Source organism: Sinocyclocheilus rhinocerous, unplaced genomic scaffold (genome assembly GCF_001515625.1).
Source record: "Sinocyclocheilus rhinocerous isolate Xijiao unplaced genomic scaffold, SAMN03320098_v1.1 scaffold975, whole genome shotgun sequence".
NCBI lineage: Eukaryota > Metazoa > Chordata > Actinopteri > Cypriniformes > Cyprinidae > Sinocyclocheilus > Sinocyclocheilus rhinocerous.
Window position 1 is genome coordinate 1,989,176 of NW_015628726.1, and position 22,151 is coordinate 2,011,326.

General features: G+C 36.1%; 1 protein-coding gene and 1 pseudogene across 2 annotated transcripts in view; both read left to right on the plus strand.

Moving 5' to 3' along the window:
• The window catches only part of LOC107738414 (tetraspanin-9-like), a 124,003-nt gene extending 115,441 nt beyond the window's left edge, over positions 1-8,562 (plus strand). For both annotated transcript variants that reach the window (XM_016550184.1, XM_016550183.1), the window contains 4 exons: positions 1,044-1,145; positions 1,290-1,421; positions 2,678-2,761; positions 5,919-8,562. In XM_016550184.1, the coding sequence (XP_016405670.1) occupies positions 1,044-1,145; positions 1,290-1,421; positions 2,678-2,761; positions 5,919-5,990 (390 nt within the window). In that variant the 3' untranslated portion in view covers positions 5,991-8,562. The remainder of the gene's footprint in view (positions 1-1,043; positions 1,146-1,289; positions 1,422-2,677; positions 2,762-5,918) is intronic.
• A 4,157-nt stretch (positions 8,563-12,719) lies between these two features.
• LOC107738441 (tetraspanin-33-like) overlaps positions 12,720-22,151 on the plus strand; it is a 15,384-nt pseudogene continuing 5,952 nt past the window's right edge.

Below are 22,151 nucleotides of genomic sequence, written 5' to 3' on the forward strand. Positions count from 1 at the left end.
AACGTGAACTCGTGATGCCTTGAAAGTGGACAAAACTGGCTTTTTTGACAAAACATGTTTTGGGTTCAGATCGCGCTATATGTGGAGAATAATACACGGCAATCAGCTCATTTTTTTTTTTAAGTGGCGTTTATCGGTTTTTGCAAATGAACTCTTCATGTATATATATATATAAAACCAAGAAGTTATGTTGACTTGCACATTTATGAAGCTTTTTTTTAAATTAAATTAGGGATGCACCGATACCACTTTTTCCAGTGCTCGCCCAATACGATACTTTTATTTTTGGTACTTGCCAATACCGAGTACCGATACAGGGAACCACTCATTATAAATCTCCTAACTGTGATATTTTCAGAAATAGAAGTCGCGTTTTTTTTCGTCTGAAACATGCTGCAATTTATGTTCCAAAGCCACTCATATAATGCAGAAACACTGAAGCAAGCAAAACGTGCAACGCGTGCACGTATTTGTACTGGTGCAGAATGAGAGGGCCCGTTAAGTAACTTGTGCATTGTTTTACTTACTTGTTTTTGACATATCTGACCGAACTACAAGCTTTCCAGTGATGTCTGTGAGAAAGGTATATCCACTCGACAAGCTGGCGCATTTGCGCCGCCGCGCGCTCAATCCACTCAGCGTGCTTTGCTTATCAGCTCGCGCACATCAGCTATACAGGCGTTAATACTGAATGTTTAACATTATATTCATTGCATACATATATTTCGTAGACATCCTTAATCTCTAATAACTCCATTCTGCTGTCTGTTGTTCTGTTGTCTGTTTCTTTGTCTGAATATGGCACTTATCACATGCTGTGTGGTATCGGCATTTGGTATTGGGGCATTTTAACGAGTACGAGTACAGGAGCTCAGTATTGGGCCCGATACCTATACCAGTATCGGTATCGGTGCATACCTAAATTAGATTGTCAAATCTATTTGTCAAATTATCAAAATTTAGTTTTGGTGGTGTGGTTGAAATTGTGGTATTCCCAAAGATTGTTTGTTATTGTCTATGAATAAACTTATCGTCCTTCACAGGTCAGTGAGAATGCAAAGCAGGACCTGAAAGATGGTCTTGCTCTCTACAATACAGACAACAACATTGGGCTGAGAAATGCCTGGAATATCATCCAAGCCGAGGTACTCTTTGTGAAATTATGAATATGTTGAAAATCATGAAAATACTTTCACACACTAATACCTGGAACTTAAGCTAGTGTGGTTAATATTAAAATAATAATATCATCATAAAGTAAAAAGTATCATTGTCCCTCTGCATGACAGTGGAAGTGTTGTGGCGTAACTGGTTACACAGATTGGCACGAGGCTCTGAAAGAAAAGGTGGTGCCCGACCGCTGCTGTCAAGAGCATTATCAGGAGTGTGGCCGCAACTCCACCAACATGTTCTGGACACGGGTGAGTGGACACCTGCACTTCAACCAATGATGATAATGTTGCCATAATTCCCCAGACCTTTAATCGCCGTGACGTGTGCAGTGAACTATATATGTACTGCATTTCAAATGCACGACTTTCAGTTTAATCATCCCCATTTTTAATACATTTGAACTGTTGCTCTTATATTCATTAAAGAACATTTCTGGTTCGAGACAGGATCAAAAAAAAGACAGGAGGTAATAACCGAGAGGATTTCTTTTTTCTTTATCTTTTCTGTCCTTGAAAAGAGTTATTATTAAGTGAAAGGCAGTAAAAGCCATAGATGTATTTCTGCTCACTTTTGGACACCGGATGCGTTTGTCTTCCCTATGGGAGCTGATTTAACTTATGAAAACTCATTTTAATGCACTGAATGTTTAAATGAGATTGTAGAGAGGGCAATGGTCTCTTGAGGGAATTTTGTGTGCCATTGACAGAGCTGTACATCAGCAGCTGTTACAAGTCAAACTGTCACACTGTCTTTATCTGAAGCTTTTAGTTACCACAGAGGTACTAATGGAGTGTTTGCGGATGAGACATTTCCATTTAGTGAATTCTCAATGTTCTTTTCAAAAGCATCTTTCATTAAAGCATACTTGAAGTATATGAAGCTGCCACGAGAGAAACTTTCGAATAAATTTCACGATTTCCTTTGCAGAAACCTTTGTGTAGTCTTCTAGGTAAGGGAATTACACAAGGACGCATTCGTAGTCAAGTTAGTCTAAAAACCAAAAGCCGTTGAATTGTTGAATTTATCTTTTCCCCCAGAAGTTAAGCAGCTATCCAACAAAAGGTCTTAAATTGCTTTGAAATTACAGAACAAGAGGTATTAGTCAAAAAATTTGAGATGAGGCTATTTGCACAGAAGACTTTTGCCGTTTTGGAAGGTGTTTTGGAATTATATTACCGCCAGTTTTCGGTTTTGCTGGAAATGGATTTCCTTTTCAATACCTTAGTGTGAAAAGCAGCCCACTGTTTTCTTTTTTTTCCCCCGCATAACCACAAACAGTATATCGCTGAATGTGCTTTTTTTACAGTCAGTGCGCGTTGAAAATGCAGCCACAGCAGTCGCTCGCTCGCTCAAGCATGTGCTCAAAACCAATTCCACTGCTGCTGGACTTCAGCTAATTTTCCCTGGATCAGAATGAACTTCTAGCAAATTAGAAGTGAAACATACACAGTCTGTTTGTATTAGTGAAGATAAATCACATCTTGTGACTTTTCCTGTCTTCCAGGGATGTTACGAGAAGGTCGAAGAGTGGCTTGACGATAATAAGCACCTACTCGGAACCATCGGCATGTGTATCTTGGTAGTTCAGGTAAGATTGTGTGTACTGGTGTGTTTTGCCATCACTCAGCGTATCAAATGCAGTGGTGATAATGAGTGTGCCTGTCTCGTCTGGTTCTGCTGAAACAGTGAAGCACATGTGTGGAGCGCCACAGTCAGCCCAGGAGAGAAAAAGTGAACCGCTCATTAGGGCTTGCTGATACCCAAATATATAGAAAGTGAACCTGTCTTGCAGCAGGTCGTTATAGCCCTAGAAAACCAATGGATTCAATGTATTTGATTATCAATGCAGTCTGGTCTAATGTGTACATTCTGCGGAGGTGCTTCGCATCAATGTTAGACAGATTTTTTTTTCTAGAAACTAGGCAGAGACATGTTAAATATAGTCCATGTTTCAATAGTAGTTTGACTATATATTTTGTCATGTTTGCTACTTTGTCACTTTTAAAGTTAACAAACTGGATTTGAGAGTATCTCTTAACAGTTTCACAGGTAGTCTAAATCCAAATCAGGTTTACTGTCGTTTATCACAGAGCAGAAATACGAATTGTGGTAAATAGTGAAAAAAGCCCATGATGGATTAGCCGAAATGGACTCTCGATTAATCTATGAGTTCTTGTAAGCCTGTGGTCAGTGCAGTTTATTTAGGATAATAGTGCACAGGGGTCTTTACTAAGTACTTTTCTCGGTATGGACCAAGAGGTGACCGCAGGCTTGTAAGCACTTGCCATATAATCCTCCTCACGGGCTGAGCTGGAGCAAAATCACAAGTGATTTACTTGCATCTCATCCAGTAAAAGCCAGCCATAATCTGGTTTTTAGTCACTAAACTGTGTGCTCTGTAAGTGCTTTGTCATTTTAAATTATTAGTGGGGTCTGATAATGCAATACTTAGGGATTTGAACAAACCTCTAAGTACCATGGTACTTTGATATATTCCATTGTAATTTTAGATTAGCATTCATATTCCATGAATGAAAATATGATTCAAAAGTTGTTGTTTTTTGTTTTTTAGGCAAGGGCACATTAAATTAATCAAAAGTAACAGTAAAGGCATTTATAATGTTAAAAAAAGCATCTGTTTTCAAATAAATGCTGTTTCTATTTTACTTTCTATTCAAAAATAAATCAAGGTTTCTACAAAATCTTAATCAGCACAGCTGTATTTAACATTGATAGTAATATGAAATGATTCTTGACCACCAAATCAGTATATTTTGAATGATTTTTGAAGGGGCATAACAAAGACTGGCGGTAACAGCTAATGAAAGTTCAGCTTTGCCATCATGGCATTTTAAAATATATTAAAATAGAAAAGTTATTTTAAATGGTAACAGTATTTCACAATATTACTATTTTTACTGTAATTTGATCAGGTAAATGCAGCCTTGGTTATTACCTGACTTCTTTTTAAAACATAAAAAAAAAAAATTACAACCCCCAAAGTTTTGAATGGTAGTGTGCATGGTGTAAAATACCACAGTATAACCATGTTACAAGGTCCAGAAATCTTCAGAAGCCCCTCACTGCAGAACACAAGATCCAGGGGGCGTGGTTGGATCCACATCTAGGGGGTGGAGATGGGTGGGTTTAGGGATCAGGGGGTGGAGACTGGTAGGTTTAGGTATATGTAAGGTGGGAGGAGTTGGATCTTGTGCCCCCTGGATCTTGTGTTCTGCAGTGAGGTCCATCTCGAAATCTTTATAATACTATTGTATGTTATTGTGCTGTAGTTCTTTCTCCTAAGAACTCATGGATTCTGAAAGGATTCTTTTCCCTACGGGTTTCGACCTGTAGTTTTCAGACATTGCTAGGGGCCTAGACTTCACCACTAGACTCACATTAAAGTCTGTGTGAGAGTCTGCCAAGATTTACAGTTCAATTTCTGTGCGAATTGTCAGTGTAAAGAAGAAGCAATGCGATACCATTAAAGCTCAAAGATGTGAGAGAATATGATTTAATCCACACAAGAAGTCTGATGGTGCTTCCTGCTCATGTGATAAAAACTTGACTGTGGAATGTCGACCACCGCTGTGCGTTTGATGTAGCAGGATGGCTCTAAAAATGAACTTCAAAGAGTCAGTATATTTGCAACACATTTCCGTTTACCTCCGTGACTATGCTTCACATCACCAACCCTCTTTTTCTACAAAATGAGGTCAATTTTCCAAAGAAGGTCTGCAATACCTGGAGAAAGCTATCCATTGGCAGCTGCTTGGCTGATGCGTGCAGCCTTAGAAGTACGTGACCTGATTGCTGCCACCTTTACGTGCTGAACTAAATCAACTGAACAGTAGAAAATGACAAAAACAACCCTTCAAATAAACTGGCCAATGGCTAAAAAAAAAATCTATTATAATAAAAAAAAAAATGGCAAATGGAAAAACATCTACATTCAAAATAACTGTGACTTATGCATTGCTTTTAAAAAAAATATCAGTTTACGTTACTGTTAAATTTGTTAACACTATTTAATGCATTAGGTATCATGACGGACAATGTTTTACAGCATTTATGAATCTTGCTTAATGTTAATTTTTACATAAACTCATTTTTTTTTACTGTTCAAGTAGTATAAATTAATTCACAAATAATGCTAATCAATTATGAACAAACATGAATTGCCATTTTTGTCCGACAAACAAAACAGACAGGAGAGTAGATTAACGTTGGTGGACTTGAACTTGAAAAATGGTGTGTATTGACATCTTTCCACGTTTGAAACAAGATACCTTCTGGTGTTCATTCATGTTTATTTCGTGCTATTACTAGTAAAGAGGAAGAAATGAGCGGTTCATGTGCTGCTTGATCTGGCACGTGATAATAAAATTTTAAAAAAGGATCTGTATAAAAATTCTGTTTATTGTTACATCACAATATCTAATGCATTAAATAATAAAAAAAAATTAATAATTAAATGCATTTATGAATTTTTCCATATTTGCATTCCCATCAATGAAGAAAGCTGCTTTTTGGCAGCAGGTCTCATCGTGGTCTAGTCCACATCATTTACCAGCAGGTGATAAAGGCATATGCCAACTGACCAACCCATGACCCCTTGAATTTCCTAGTGTTTTATTAGGAATATGTCCAATGTTTTGTCTCCATTAACCCAGGCCATCTGTGTTTGCTGCCATATAGCTTATGTGTTTCACACTAACTCGTACATTTGGATTTTGTCATTCCAGCTCCTAGGAATGGCCTTTTCCATGACACTGTTCCATCAGATCCACAGAAGCGGGAAGAAGTATGATGCTTAACAAGGCCGTTTCTCAAGGGAGGAGCCCTGGTGCATTATGGGACAGACTCTGGAGGACAGCTCCTCCTCTTGTATCTAACTTTCCCCACTGGCCAACCCCTCTTCCCATTAATTCCCCAGCGTATACCTTACCATCCTGTATAGACTTCAGTCATGGTCTTTCTCTTCTCCACTCTTTTCCCCCATCTGCTCATCTGCCAAAGAGACCCGGGGACAGAGAGGAACGAGAGGACCGACTCTTGGCCAGCATCCTCCCCGTGAGGCCTCTGACTTGCTTCATCTCCTCTAGAACCTTTATTTTTACGCTTGAACTAACTAACGTTTGCAGGAAGGAGAATAATGACAACAAACTGTGTGGCTTTACTAATACGTAAATCCTTCCACCCAACGTACAGAATGACGAGAAGACATCAGACTGAAAACCTTCAGGGTGGGATGAATTTGAAAAGCAGCACCTCCATCTGCAGTGTAAATGACAAACAGCTCCATTTTAGCATGATGCGGTTTTGTACAAGACAGAAAACTGTCACTTTGGCTCAAGACTTTTTGGTTTGTTTGTTTTTATATGTGACTTTGCCCCAACCCCATAATTGTCATTTTTGTGCACCTAAGGATTGGAAGAAGCCTGTACAAAGAGTTTAGCAAGGTATGTCCAGGAATTTGAGTTTGTCTGAGTGTGTTGGTAATCAAGCCTTTTCTTATGTTTAAAGGTTTGTGATTTGTGGACGCATCAAAATGTGCTGAAAGTTTCATTCTGACGAGAACCATCACAATCTAATGTCAGTATAATTCATCAAACAGGGACTGTTTTACCTTATACAGACGGTCTAATTAGCCAGCCGTCCACATACATGCAAAAACATCCTTTGTTAACCACTAAAAGGTCATTTTAACCAAACTGCTACTGAAACGCTGTAGCATAGACAATTAAATAAAGTTTTTCTAGAAGAAAATGGTGGAAGGTTACAAAAGTAAGTAAACCAGGCATGTATAAAAGGCAGAGTTTTGTGAGTTTGACCATTTCCCCACGTTTCGTTCATTGAATCCAAGTCTGTAGCCTAAAAAATGCCAAGACAAGAGCCTAATGATACAGATTCCACCTAGTTCGTGTTTGCACATCTCCCCAGGACAGTAACGTTTATGTTTTTGGAAAATTAATTTACTCACTTTCATGTCAAATCTGTAGCACTTTCTTCCAAGGAAATAGTTAGAAGCAGACCTGATGCTTTCAAACTTTTAAAGGAGGGGGAGAATAGTGTAATAACAAGGCATATGATTTAGATTGGTGCTCTACATTATATTTCAAGTTTTCTGCAGTTTTCTTCACTTCAAAACGTCCTTACTTGCTTCAGAACATGCAACCCTCCACCAGCTCATTTATCGAACTTTGTGATTGATGGGCGTTCTAATTCTGCAGCATGTTCTGACCTTTCTGACAAGTTCTGTGGGCACATATTACATGTGGGACAGATAATGACTTAAATTGGTGGTCTGTTGTCCTTTTGTGTCCTACGGAAGAAAATCACAGGGGACAGTGTGACATGATGTGACAGAAATGTTCTTTTTGACGGAACTATTTCTTTAAAGTATCCTTAGCAGGGAATCTAGCACTAATGCCAACCCAACAGAACTGTGAAAATTGTCAGTACTGCTTCACTGCAAGATATGTCAAGTATTAAAGTTAAATCGCATACAGTATACAGCAGAGCAGAACCAAGCAGAGTCATAGTGTTAGTTATAGTAGACGATAATCCACCAGCCATAATTCATCTTAAGAAAGAGCATCTGCAGTGTTTCTGTTTCGGCACACCTCAGCGCTATAGCCTGTGCTGTTTTTCTGTCTCCATCTGTCTTTTAGTTTCAAGCATTAGGCTGTAACGGTTACATTCCTGCTGAATGAGGTGATAATGCTTCTGTATCACACAGCCTAGAGGGACTTGGTTCAAAGGAAATGCATCTTGACGAGGAAGTTTTGAAGTGAAAGTATGTTCACCAGCAGATAGTTTTTAGGGGTTTAAAATCACTGAGCAATAGATGGGGCGTGATGATGGATGAGAGTCAGCCAGAGTGGGGTCATCTGATGGTCTCCAATCCAGACTGTCACTGAGACTACTTGCCGTCCCTTAAGAGCTCGGCGTGTGCGCGTTGTTTATGTGTGACTGAGAGGGACATAATAGAGCACTCGAGAAAAATAATAACACCTCTCATCCCATCAAACACTCACTGACACAATCTTTGTTGACTGTATTTTAGAAAAATTGCTTTATATTAAGAAACAGTTGGGACCAGAAGCGACAGCTACTTCTAACGTTCATCCTGTGTTGAAATGGAGGGGAAAGAGTGCTTCTGCTCTGGATGAGTGTAGGAACGCTGTCACTGAAGCCTGCTGCTATAAGAGCCACCTGTGGTTATTACGATAGTGGAAAAAGTAAAAGACCGAGAGACTGCAGACTCTATTAACTCACACTCTGCCTGCAAGCATTTAAAGTCAACATGAAGCCAAAATTGACCCCGTTTACTTTTTGACCTTATTTGTTTTTCCCGTTCTTACTAAAACTAAAATTAGTAAAACTAAATATATTATTACATTTGTAATTAATTCGTTCTGTTATTTATATTTTTTATTTACATATATACACATGTATTATATATTATTAAATGATTACGACCCCAATTTAGCTTACTACAATAGGTTATGCAGTCATTCTTACATTTTACCAATAGTAAAAGTGTTCATTTAATGTTGGTTAACTACTAAATGTTACAAATAATTATAGATTTGAAAATGTGCATTACTGTTGGGTTCCATCGAGAGAGAGGACAAGTTTAGCTCCATCCTGTCCCAACCTACATTTGTTTTAAACCATGAACATTTTACTCATAAATGTCACATTACAGACGTAAAATGGGTTGTCAAGAGTGTTTCATGTTGGCTTTAAGGGATTTGTTGTTAATGTGGCATTTGTATCAGGACAGGAGGCCTGAAATCTACAGAATTTTTCAATCAATTCTGCATGTTCACCATCGCTAACAAACAAAAACAATGCAAGCTAATTTTCTAATATGCAAGCCTGTCTCCATATTTCCATCATAAATGAAAACGTTTGTGTGTGTGTGTTACACCTGGTGGTCTGGCTTCAAACCCATTTTTGCTTCAAGAACACCGTGGAGTTAATCAATACTAGCTCTGATTAGGTTTGCACGGATGTGTTCCATCTGCTCAGTGTACTGTCTCTAACCCCACCGCACTGAACTTCAATGACGTTCCCAACCCTCTTATCTGACTGATTTACAAACTTTGGCCGCAAGATTGCATCCTGTGAACTAATCCCATGTGTAAGCTTTCCAGGGTTTAAGAGTTTGGAAAGATTTTTGGTCCTTGTTCCAATGTTTTTCATTTTTTGAAAATCCATCTCTCACTGTTATTCCTCCTTTTCAAAAAGTATATACCCATGTATATACAATACCCAGTTTTCCATTATATTTGTCCACTGTTATAGACTATATTGTGTATCTAAATCTGAAAGTGTCAGATGTTGAGGAGTTAGTGTTGAAGGACACAGTGTCATGTTGAACAACCAACAACAGTTTGGCATTAGTCATTTTACCATTTTTTTTTTTTTGCAATGCATTTGTGTCAAGCTTAATGCACGTAAACATTTCACTATGGGTCATCTCATAAACATCTGGGGCATATTTGTTTAATATGCAACAAAGATATTGCTAATTGTCTAAATATGCCTGTCAAATATCTAAAGTTGCAAGAGAATCTCAGTGCTTGATACTCCAGCAAAAAAGTTGTAATGTCATTTTTTTTTAGTTGTTCTTTTTTGTACATTGTTCAGTTTTGTATCATACATTTTGTCACGTATTGATTTTAAGGGTTTGCTAAGCATATATTGATCAGATTTTGCATAATAAACCTTTATTTTCTAAATGTTTTTGCCTTTCCTAATCTCAGTCTAGAATTAATGTTGGGTTTTCATCTGTAGATACAGCACATGCAAATTCACATTATAGTTCCTAGCAATTATAAAGTAGAAGTTCATTATTAATTAATTGCCCAATACTAAGGAATTGCCCATTATCAGAAAGGAAAGGCAAGGTCTCTATATTTCTATTATATTGGAGATGGCCCAGAAAAATTCATATCTCCAGAACCTCTAAAAGCTTGCACACCCATGCCATCTGATTGTATATTTTGGGATATTTTTTCAAGTCATTGCAACTAATTTTCATTTTGTTTTTGTACTTAATTAAAAGAACTTAAGTTGTAGATCTGAATGAAATGTTGGCATTTGTTGGTACTGAATTTTGATACTTTTGCAGGGACAAGAAAGCTTTTTATTGATCTGAATGACCACAGCGCAACTAATTGAATTATTGATTTTTTTCCCTCCCATTAACAGACACTGCCATAAAATGATCTATTAATTTGGTATGCTTGGGGTAAAAAAAGGTTTCTAAAAAGTAAGTGAGTTCTATAATCGCTGTCATATCTGTATTTTTGTACTGCCATCCTAACCACCAGTAAGCTGCATATACAAGCTGTAGAGACGTATGCGCTCGAGTGACGTGTTTAATGTAGTGTCCTGGTGAGTGGCAGCTATCAGATATCTTGTGAACCCAGATTTGTTCTGTGGAGTATTTTGCTACATGTAAAGCACTATAAATACATTAGGTGGTGCACTAAATTGCATTCTTTAAATCCTACTATTTTTTAAATAAAGGAAAGTGTGTTGCCAAACCACTGTGAGAACTTATTTATTTGCCTTTTTCATTTTTATACACGCTTTATATGGACTTGAAAATTGTATCAGAATTTTACAATGGAGCTGGCATTTCATCATCATCTCATTTCATTTAAGATCACACTATAAAATTGTATTTAACCCTTGTGCTCTCTTTGAATTTTGGGTTTGAGTTTTATGTTGCTGGTCAAATTGACTATATTCGTATTACATACATTTCACACTACAATTCACCAAATATCACACTATGAAAATAAATTAATAATAATTCAGGTAAAAACAGTAAACCTTAATAATTCTCACACATTACAACGAGAACAAATCTATAAACTATATATAAAACTATATTCTTTTAAACCTTTCTTTTTCAACAAAAATTACTTTATTTTAACATTTATTTTCTTGTTTTTAATGATCTTTTTATTTCATTTTTTTGTGTGCTTTTATGAAGCATAGTGCTAGCAAAACCAAGATCATGGGCCCAGCAAAATGATCAAGCTTGAAATATACACATGTACATTTCCTCAATCTGCCAAAAGTATACATGTAAATTTTAGAGGGTTATTAAAAACCTTACATATTTTTTTTATTATTTATTTTAACCATGAAAGAACATCATAAAATTTTGGATGCAAATACAGATGTTCTACAACATCTCAGGGTGTCAAAAATGAGAAATTTTCACAAAATATATAAATAAATAAACTATCCCAAGTTAACCAGTATTTCCGACAACTCCATTTCAAATTGATATGCAAAATAACACAATTTGTATATGATTAGGAGTTTAATATCCCTCTGGATGCAATACGCCGTGGTGTATCTCCCAATTAAAAGTAACAGTAAACAGTAAAACCACTGACAAATATGATTATGTTGTTGTCAAGATGGTATAATATTGATTAAAATATATCATAAATAATATATAAAAAAACTATTAGCCATAATAAAAATAATTCGCTTTCGCTAAAGATCAAAATAATCTGTCTTCTTAAAACCAACTATGGGAAGCACTGCTTTAATGCAGAAAGCATTGTATCAGTCCTATATAATGAAATCACTAGACATTGCAGAACAATGCTGTTCTTGGCCGGATCAATACTCTTATAGCTACAATATATTTTGAAAGCTACTGAGTAGCGTCTGAGTATGGTAATACGAGTATTATGATAGACTATACTGGATCCATATTGCACACACCCAGTGTATTTGTGGATGAGGGCGGAAACAAACAAACCAATGTCTTGGATCTCATGAAGTACACTGGTACACTGTCTCCAAGCTTTCAAAGAAAATCCTTTAGCAATAAACCTGTGAGAACGACTCTCAACAATCCAATGGATTGTCCTTCGGCTCTCGTGAATAAAGGATTCAAAGAGGTTTACAGATGCAGTCCAGAGAAACAGCAGAGCTACCGGTGGGAAAAGGCAGTCAGACGACCAGCAGAACCCTGCGGTTTCATGATGGGTCATTCATATTTAGAATGGCTTTCCAGCAGTAAAGGAGCGCTTGTGCTGCCTGCCCTGGTTTCACAGTGCTTGATCTACCAAGAGTCTCACAGCAGCCCTGCTAATAAAATCATTACTTTGAACCGAAAAGCAGGCAGGTGACAGTCTGATTCACTGAAGTCTCAGAGTCTCTTTTTCTTCCCAATGTGTCTGTCTATTATCACCCGCTGCTATATCTTCTCATATTGAGATAGAGGAGAATACTGTCGAAACTAGTACACCCAAAAAGCCTTGTTTGTTTTGCCTAACTGCAAATTCTTGCCCTGGCCGTACCGGTGATAGAAAACAATGGAACGGAGCTTTCAAAGCATCCAAAGGTGGCTTTTGTGTATCATGGCGCTCTGGACATTTCCACAGACTCTAATGTATGTGGCGCGTCAGTCCACATTTACGACAGCTGTTGAAGTCTATTTCAGGCTATAGGTGTGGACTGAAACGTACATGGTGGATGGCTTATCTGTCTGGCCTGGTCTGCTTTGCCATTGCTGGTTTTTTTAATCTTCAGCTTCTAAAAATCTGTTATAATGGACAGGCAGGTGAGCCTCACCACGACTGAAATGTTCTCTTTCGTCAACCCTTGGATTCTGTACTACTTATTCTTCTTCAGTTTTTTATTCTGGGTAAGTGAGGCCGCTGACACCAGCTCCAAATGTTGTTTTGCTGAGGGAGAGGACATTTCCAGGCCGCAGAGCATAAGCTCTTTTGGCCAGCTTTGAAATGAATAAAACATCAGGGGGTGTAATTTAGTCTTTTCAACAGACTCGCTGTTGCAATTGTTCTGCAACCATGATGTTTTCTACACAACACGACTCGTTTCAGAGCACTCTATTTGCATACAATTGCAAGGAATTTTATAGCTATGAAAAAGAGTAAAAATACCACTCTCCATCCAGTATGTGATCTCGGAATATGATGCAGCGGAAGGCTTGAATCCCCCAAAGAAATGTGCAATCAATCAAAAGCATCTGTTCTCATGTTCCTCCTCTGTTCGTAGTGTCTGTGTTGTTTTATCAGTGCATTGACTGTGATAGTGTCTGCACACATCTGCCATTCAGAATCAAGTGAATGGTGAAATGGGTATGCTTTTGTTCGGAAGTCTCAAGCTTCCTGTAAACTTCCCAGTGGATTTAAGATGTTCTGTATAGGATGAAAAAACACAACTTTTCAAAATGTATCTTGAACAGACAAAAAAAAATAAAAATAAATAAACACTTCTACCTAAACCTTAGTGAATATTTATATTAGCCTATATACTGTCCCCTGCAGGCCCAGTTAGTAAAAGTTAAACATTTTATTTTTAAGAAAAACATTAACATTTATATTTATTTTCTTATCTTTATTATTATATATTATATTAAACCTTAGTGAATATTTATATTAGCCTATATACTGTCCCCTGCAGGCCCAGTTAGTAAAAGTTAAACATTTTATTTTTAAGAAAAACATTAACATTTATATTTCTTTTCTTATCTTTATTATTATATATTATATTATTATATAAATTAATATACTTTTATTCAGTAAGGACACATTAAATTGCATTAGATTTTTGAGACATTGATAATGCTACAAAAGTTTTTTTTTTTTTTTTTACTTTTCAAAGAATCCGGAACTAACTTTATTAATTCACAAACATATTAAGCAGCACAATTGCTTTCAACATTGACAATGAGCACCAAATCAGCATATTAGAATGATTTCTGAAGGATCATGTGACACTGAAGACTGGAGCTGAAAATTCAGATTTGCCATCACAGAAATAAATTACATTTTAAAATATATTAAAATAGAAAACAATTATTATAAATTAATATTTCAATATTTTTACTGTATTGTATTTTTGATCAAATAAATGCAGCCTTGGTAAGCATAAGATACTTAATTTAGACTTAAATAAATAAATACAAATACTGACCCCAAACCTCTGAACACTAGAGTATTTGAATAAATGTAACATTTAGGTAACAAAACAAGAACATTTTTAATTTGCAAGACTAATGTAACTCCCATTTCTAACTGATGTTTCCATGAGTATCACAGTTTGAACAAAACTTCATCTGTTAGCTACAAAGATAATTTGGTGATATATTATATTAAATATTATTATATTAAACAAACCAAAAACCTAAAGGTTCCTGACAAATAATTGTCGAGCAAGTTAATTCAACGTTAAAATCAATGGAAATGGAATAAAAGCCACACACTGCGCGTTCACATTTTAAACTCAATTTTGTCACATCACCAGCAGTCGCCGTCACTCATTTAGCCTCAAATAGCCAACTCTCATTGGAAGGGGAAAAAAATTAAAATCTGCAGACTGTGATTGCCATTAATTGTCTTTTGTGAGTGAGTGTTGTGCTGGAAATGTGAACGGACGGCACTGCCAAATCACACTGTTCACACTAAACCAATGTTTGTGCACAACAGACGGACCTCTGGACCGAGTATGAAGGCATGATCCATTAGTCTTTTGTTCCAGCCGCGCTGGCTTGCTGGGTTTTTCAGAAAAGCACAAAACCGCGTATATGAAGTGGCTGTTTCTCCACTGCACCAAAAAAGCCTCTGAATGGCTCTTTAACCTGATTCCTTATATTTCATATGTAAGCTAAGTACATAGATGCTCTCAAAGTACTGTCGTCGACTCTTAAGGAGCGAGATGATAGGATTCAGCTGCATTTATAAACTCAGGTGGAGGATTCTTCAGCTGCATAATGGAACTGCAGTGGCACGCAGACACAAAAGCCCTATACTCTACCACACATATTGCTCAGAGACTCTTATATTTTAACTTTGTTTCAAATAATAATAATAACCACCAGTAATAATATATTTATGTGGAGAAACCAATATAATCCAAAATGAAATCCAATTTAAAACCCACTTTAAATGTCTGAATGTGATTTCATTATATAAAACAATATCAAGTCAAGTGTCATCTGAAAAAAATCATCCTAGAGCTTTTCCCAGAACAAACTTCATATTTCTGAGCTATATTTTCAATAACTTATAAGCAACTGGTGCGAGGATGATTTTTTGTATTTTTAGATTTATGTCTGCTCTCCTCATACTGTATTGTGTATGTGTGTGTGTGTATACACAGTCTCTGCATTATTTATTATTAATGATTTTACCAAAATAAGAGGGATCATACAAAATGGGCTTTTTTTTTTAGTACTGACCTGAATAAGATATTTCATACAAAAGAAGTTTACATATAATCCACAAGAGAAAATACATTTGAAGATCAGGGTAAATTGAACTTATTTAGTCTTCTGGGAAACAAGTATAGGCCTATCTTCTGTAGCTTCTGAAGGGCAGTACTAAATGAAACAAATATGATATTTAGGCAAAATAAGAAAAATGTACACATCTTCCTTCTGTTTACAGCCCTGGCTCTTAATGCATCATTTGACCTTCTGGAGCATCAGTGAGCGTTTGAACTTTTTGAGATAGTTGCGTATGCTTCCCTCAGTTGTCCTCAGTGTTAAAAGATGGATCTCAAAATAATACAGTCACTGTTGGAAAGGGATCAGATACGCAAAAGATGCTGGAAAACCAAAGAATTTGTGGGACCTGAAGGATTTTTCTGAAGAACAGCGGGCAGTTTAACTGTTCAGGACAAACAAGAGACTCATGAACAACTATCACAAGTTCAACTATTTTCTCTTGTGGACTATATGTAAACGTCTTTTATGTGAAATATCTTATTCAGGTCAGTATAAAAAAAAAAACGCATTTTGTATGATCCCTCTTATTTTAATAAAATAATTAACATTTTGCAGATACTGCAAAGTATTTGTAAAATTTTGACCACAACTGTACATATATATATATATGTGTGTGTGTGAGAGAGAGAGAGAGCAAAGATTTAGTATATTCACTTTTTCTTTTATATATTTAAATAAATACAGGTCAGAAAAATAATTAATTATGTAGCATAAATATATGTTAGGCTGAATGACCATGGAACATGAATATTTTATTTTCACATTTTGAAACATTAAAGTAGACAGACACTTGCGTTTAATATGCTTTCTATGTATTTAAAACAAATGAAACATTTCATTTGATGCGGACACCAACATGGGACGACTTGTATATAAACACACACACACACACACACACACACACAAGTCATCCCATTTCGTGTTTTGTGGATGATCAATGTGCAGCTGATTATTTCATGTTACTTGTTTATTTATGTTTATGCATTTTTAGGTGTTTTCTCTTCTTATTGTAGCCATTGGAGTATATGCCAAAGTTCAGAAAGCAACAGGTATGAGAAGAGTTGTGTTCCTCACCTCTAAATAAACTGCAGATGTGTGTGGATCAGTTGAGAGGTTAGCGGTGTTTCTGGGGGTTTTCCACAGACGCAGTGCGTGACACATTCCTCATTGATCCTGCTGTGATTCATGTTCTTCATCACCTTCTGCGGATGCATCGGAGCTCTGCGAGAAAACATACAACTCCTTAAAATTGTGAGCATTACTGCACATACTTCACGTTTTCATTCAGTGACTTACAAGTTAAGATAACACTATCTTATTCAGTAGTTAAAACTCCTTCCCTTTTTAGACATACGAGACTAGCGCTAGTTGTCACATCAGGGTTATTAAAGCTGTTAACTAAAACTATTTAAAACATTTTTTGTTTACATTAAAATCAAATAGAAATACAGTCAATATGCTGAAATATGCTTAATTTTAAAACTGGAAATAAATAACAAAACTTAACTAAAACGAAAAAATAAAAAGCACATAAAATTACTAGAAATGAATGAACCTAAAATGCAAAAATAAAAACTAAACATGAATTAAATATCAGCAGCCATGTAGCCATTAAATTAAAGTGTCAAAAACAAATCTACACAGTGAAATATTCACTGGAGTACAAGTGTGACAACTAGCCCCAGTCTTCCCTATACATCACAATGCAACCAATTATTTAAATAGCAGTTAAAGACTTTTTTTTTTATCACTTCCTTGGTTTTCTTTCCTGTTCCTCGCTAGTTCTCATTTAGTCTTACCCTGGTCTTTCTAACCCAAATGGTCATTGCAATCCTGGGCTTCTTCTACTCTGACCAGGTGGGCTTTTACTTGAAACTTTAGTATATAATCTAGACGGGTTTTCTGCAGCACTGATACAGGATATGGGCTGTCATATGAAACATATTTCATTGTTATGACTTTCACACACAGCAGGTTGTTAGAGATTAATTGAAACATTAGGATTTGGCTTGGTTAGGGAGGGTTAACCTCTTCTAGCAGTCATCTGTCAATCTCCAGGTCCATCTCATGGAATAGCAAGTAAATTTAAAAGCAATCCACCATTCACTTCCACTGTTCATCTTACCCTTAATGTCAATTCCCGCTATAGAGTTTCCTATTGTTCTACAATTACCTCATCCTACGAGTGAACTCCTGAAGTTCTACAGTCCAGGAGAAGGTCCCATCGAGTGTAATATAACACATTATACTTCACCGTGAGAGCGCAGCCCATACGGTTAAACAGGGCAGTTTAAGGACGTCGCTCCAAGCATCTTCGATGCTTAATGATTAAAGAGCTTTGCCACATCAAAGTGGAACTAAATGTTCCGTTTCGATGGAGGATTTCTAGGAGGCTTCCTGTTAATGACATTCAGAGGTTCTTGAACATGCCAGCGTTAGAGAAACTGACAGGGGAGAAGTAGAGAGCTCAGGGGGGCCTCAAGAGTTAATTACCACATTAAAGCATATGCTATTAGAGCCGCCATGGTGAATTAGCGCTGTCGACCTGTCTCCCGTAGCACAATTACATATGCGTATACAACCCAGATGGAAGTGTTTGATTTTAGGTACATATGGAAATATACTTGGTGGCTAGACTATATGAAGTGTCATGTTCACAGACACGCGATGCTCTGGGGAAATTTGTGAAAAAAGCCATTGTGCACTATCGAGATGACCTGGACCTTCAAAACCTAATGGACTACATCCAAAAAGAGGTACAGGTGTTATTTTGTATCAGACTGCGCACATTTTTCATGCATCAGGCCGTCATTTGCATTTCAAAAATTAAAAACAAAATTAAAAATAAATTAATAAAACTCATGTAAACACTTGATCTTCCTTTTATTGTCAAAATAATTTTTTTTTATGTTTTATGTGACAAATATACGTGTAGATTATAATTATATACATACACATTTGCCATCAGTTTGTGAAAATGTAATGTTTCTAAAATAAGTTTATTATTTTCAACAAAGCTACATTTATTTGACTACATTAATAATTATTATCAAAGTTGAAAACAGTTGTGCTGCTTAATATATATATACTGATAAACAGAGTTCAAAGAACAACTTGTTTGAAATAAAAATGTATCAGTCTTTACTGTCATTTTTGATCAATTTAATGCATCCTTGCAGTATTAACGTATTATTTCTTTAATAAAAATCTTAGTGACCCAACACAAATCCTCTGGACCTACATTATGGTGCTTTTTAGTCATTTTTGTAGGTTGTCTCAGCTTGAACATTCTGCAAAACAATATATATATTTATATGCAAGCAACATGCGGGTTAGTACATGATGACAGAATTTTCATTTTTTGGTGAACTATCCCTACTTCACAATTAACTTTTGGGCAAATTTTAGTAAATATGATAATGTCAACTCAACATGCATGACTCTCTAAATCAGAAACTGTTCTACTCTCCAATACAGTACAGTATGTTCTCCTGCCTCTGTCCTACTCACAATGAAAAATCTTATGGGTCCAACAGACAGAAGGTGAATATGTGGTCTAAAAATACTTTCTCTCCCTTCCTTCCACGCTTCTCCTTACAGTTCAAATGCTGTGGCTGGAACAACTACACCGACTGGTCATGGAACCTCTACTTCAACTGCACCCCGTCAAACCCCAGCACTGAGAGATGTGCGGTTCCCTTCTCATGCTGCACTCCTCTACCAGGAGAGGTGAGAGTCAAGCACCTACTGTTTTAATCTAGAGTTATGAATATGCAAAATGAAAATGGACATAGAAATAGAAACAGATATGAGGTCGGTGTGTGAAGCACGGATTCATATGGCGCTTTATGAGTTTAAATATCTTTGGTGCGACTGAAGCTCTAAATCATAATAATTACATTTAACTTTGTTAAATGTTAACTTTTTTAATATTGTTTTATAGCTCCCCAGTTTCACGCCTTCAAATTTAAAACATTCTCTCAAATGTTCTTGGCAACACATGTACAGTAACTGTATTATCTATAATCATCTCTGCATAATTACCTTGGAAAACCATATATTGAAGAATAAAAATAGCACCTACTGTGGATATCATTTCAAAGTTTGGAGTCAGTAAGATTTTTAAATGTTATTGAAAGACGTCTCTTATGCTCATCAAAGCTGCATTTCCTTCATCAAAAATAGAGTAAAACGTATTATTACAATTTATAATAACTAATTATATTTGAATATATATTTTAAAATGTCATTTCCTGTGATGCAAAGCTGAATTTTCAGCACCCATTACTCCAGTCTTTAGTGTCACATGATCCTTCAGAAATCACTGTAATGATTTGGTGCTCAAGAAACATTATCATCAATGATGAAAACAGTTGTGCTGCTAAATAATTTTTGTGGCAACCATGAAACATTTTTTTTCTTTTTCTGATGAATAGGAAGTTCAAAATAACAGCATTTACTTGAAATATAAATATTTTGTAACATTATATATTGTTACTGTCACTGTTGATCAATTTAAAGTGTCCTTGCTGAATAAAAGTATTAATTTATTTTCGAAGATTATTTGATTGATAGAGTCAAATTGGAGACCTAAAGCATTCGTAAGATTAATTTGTGGTGCTAGATACAGAAAGTTTAACTATATTACTATAACTCATAGCTCATTCTTTGTTAATACTTTACACGGTAACACTTTACAGTAAGGTTCATTAGTTAACTACTTTAGTTAACATGAACTAAGCATGAACAATACTTCTACAGCATTTATTAATCTTAGTTAATGTTAATTTCAGCATTTACTAATGTATTATTAAAATCAAAAGTTGTGCTTGTTAACATTAATGCACTTTGAATTAACATGAACTAACAATGAACAACTGTATTTTCATTAACTAACATTAATAAATACTGTAATAAATGTATTGTTCATTGTTTGTTCGTGTTAGTTAAAACATGAACTAATGGAACATTATTGTAAAGTGTTACCCTTTACACTTATTTGTTTAAATGCATAACATAATTCAGAAGTTTAAAGTCTTTTCTAAGAGATCAGAATCAATTTTCACCTAGAGGATGATGAAATGAGTGTGGAAAAAAAAATGCCAACAGGACCCAAGCCATATACGACATATATAGGATGAGGAACATCATAGAGACTTGCTGGTCCATGTTCAAGAAAGCATCCAGAATACCCTAGCAACCACATAGCAACATGCTAACAGCCACTCGGAATGCTTTAGCCACTGCAAAACCCTTACGACCACCTAAAACACTCTAGCAAACACTGAAAGGCCAAACACCACTCACAATTTCAGAAAATGTCAAATTTGAGTTCAGTTGTACAGTGATCCTTCATTTTGATCCTTTATTTGAACACAATCCCTCCACTTTTGTTCTCAGTCTTTGTAGTCTAGCATTAGTGCATCACCTCAACAAAACTGTATGTGGTCATTGGTTTATTGCACTCTGCAACAAAGTGCCACGAAAGACGGATTCAAAGTGTCAAGTCAGCGTTTGCCCTTCCTCTGTGCCCTTTATCTTTAACGATGATGGCCTGTGCCGCTAATTACCCCAGTTATAATCACATCAGTAAGAGCTTTGTGAAGACTGGGTTTACCAAACGTATCAGTAATACAAAGTTTCAATTTCAACACCGTTGTCACAGCAGCAATTCGAGGAGAATTTATGAGTTCTGAATTGCTTTCTTGCCGCTCAAGACAGCGAATGGCCGAGCAGTGCCATTCTGGTATGACTTCAAAGCAGCTGCTTGGCTGAAATGCTAAATGCGTGCTCCAATTCAATCTGTGAAACGTGTCTAAATGCTGATAAGATACTCAAACAGAACATAGATCACCGATTTAGAGCGACTCCTTGGCAGACCTAAATATTATGATCTCTGTTCCCTTGGCAAATGTCTACGGTGATTGCTGGATAAACACTCTCTAAACAGGTTAGAGCGGACGAAATGCAATTCTTTCAAACAAAAACAGAAGAAAATATGTCACATTTAAGAGTGAAAAGCTGTGTGGTTTATGGGTTTAATTGTTTTCATGTATTCAGACGTATTGTTTGAAGTGAAAGGAATGACAGAAAATTCTGTGATTCATCCAAACTGATGTTCACATGGAGATGATGGCACTGCGCAGGCAATATGAAAATTAATCATAACATTATTTCAGGGAGACCTGCAGGGATCACATGCATTTATAAATGCTGTTAAAAGTTATATTTTATGCCTTTTCGGACATTAAAATGCAAACGTGTTAAGATGCAAACGTGTTTTTCTTGTCAGTTATCAGACTCATGGATACTGAAAGCTGTGTGAAATCTCTGTAGAAAAGGGTGATGAATGATTAAACCATATATTAAGGAAAGTCCTGTTGCAAACATTCAAATGAAAATGCATATGTCTACAGATGTGACCTTGACCTGCATTCTACATCTGCAGCCCACTAGACAAAAAGGAATTGAACATCCTCAGGTTGCATTGTAAAAGACTCACACTAGAGCTGAAGGGGAAATGACCGGCCCTGACCCATTAGACTAGATAACGTAGGATGCACAAAAAAAAAAACCGTGAAAACGCCAGAAGGATCAAGAATAATCATCAACGACAGAAAAGAAAAAAAAAAAAAAAAAAAAAAAAATTAAAAAAAAAATAATCACAACAATAAAA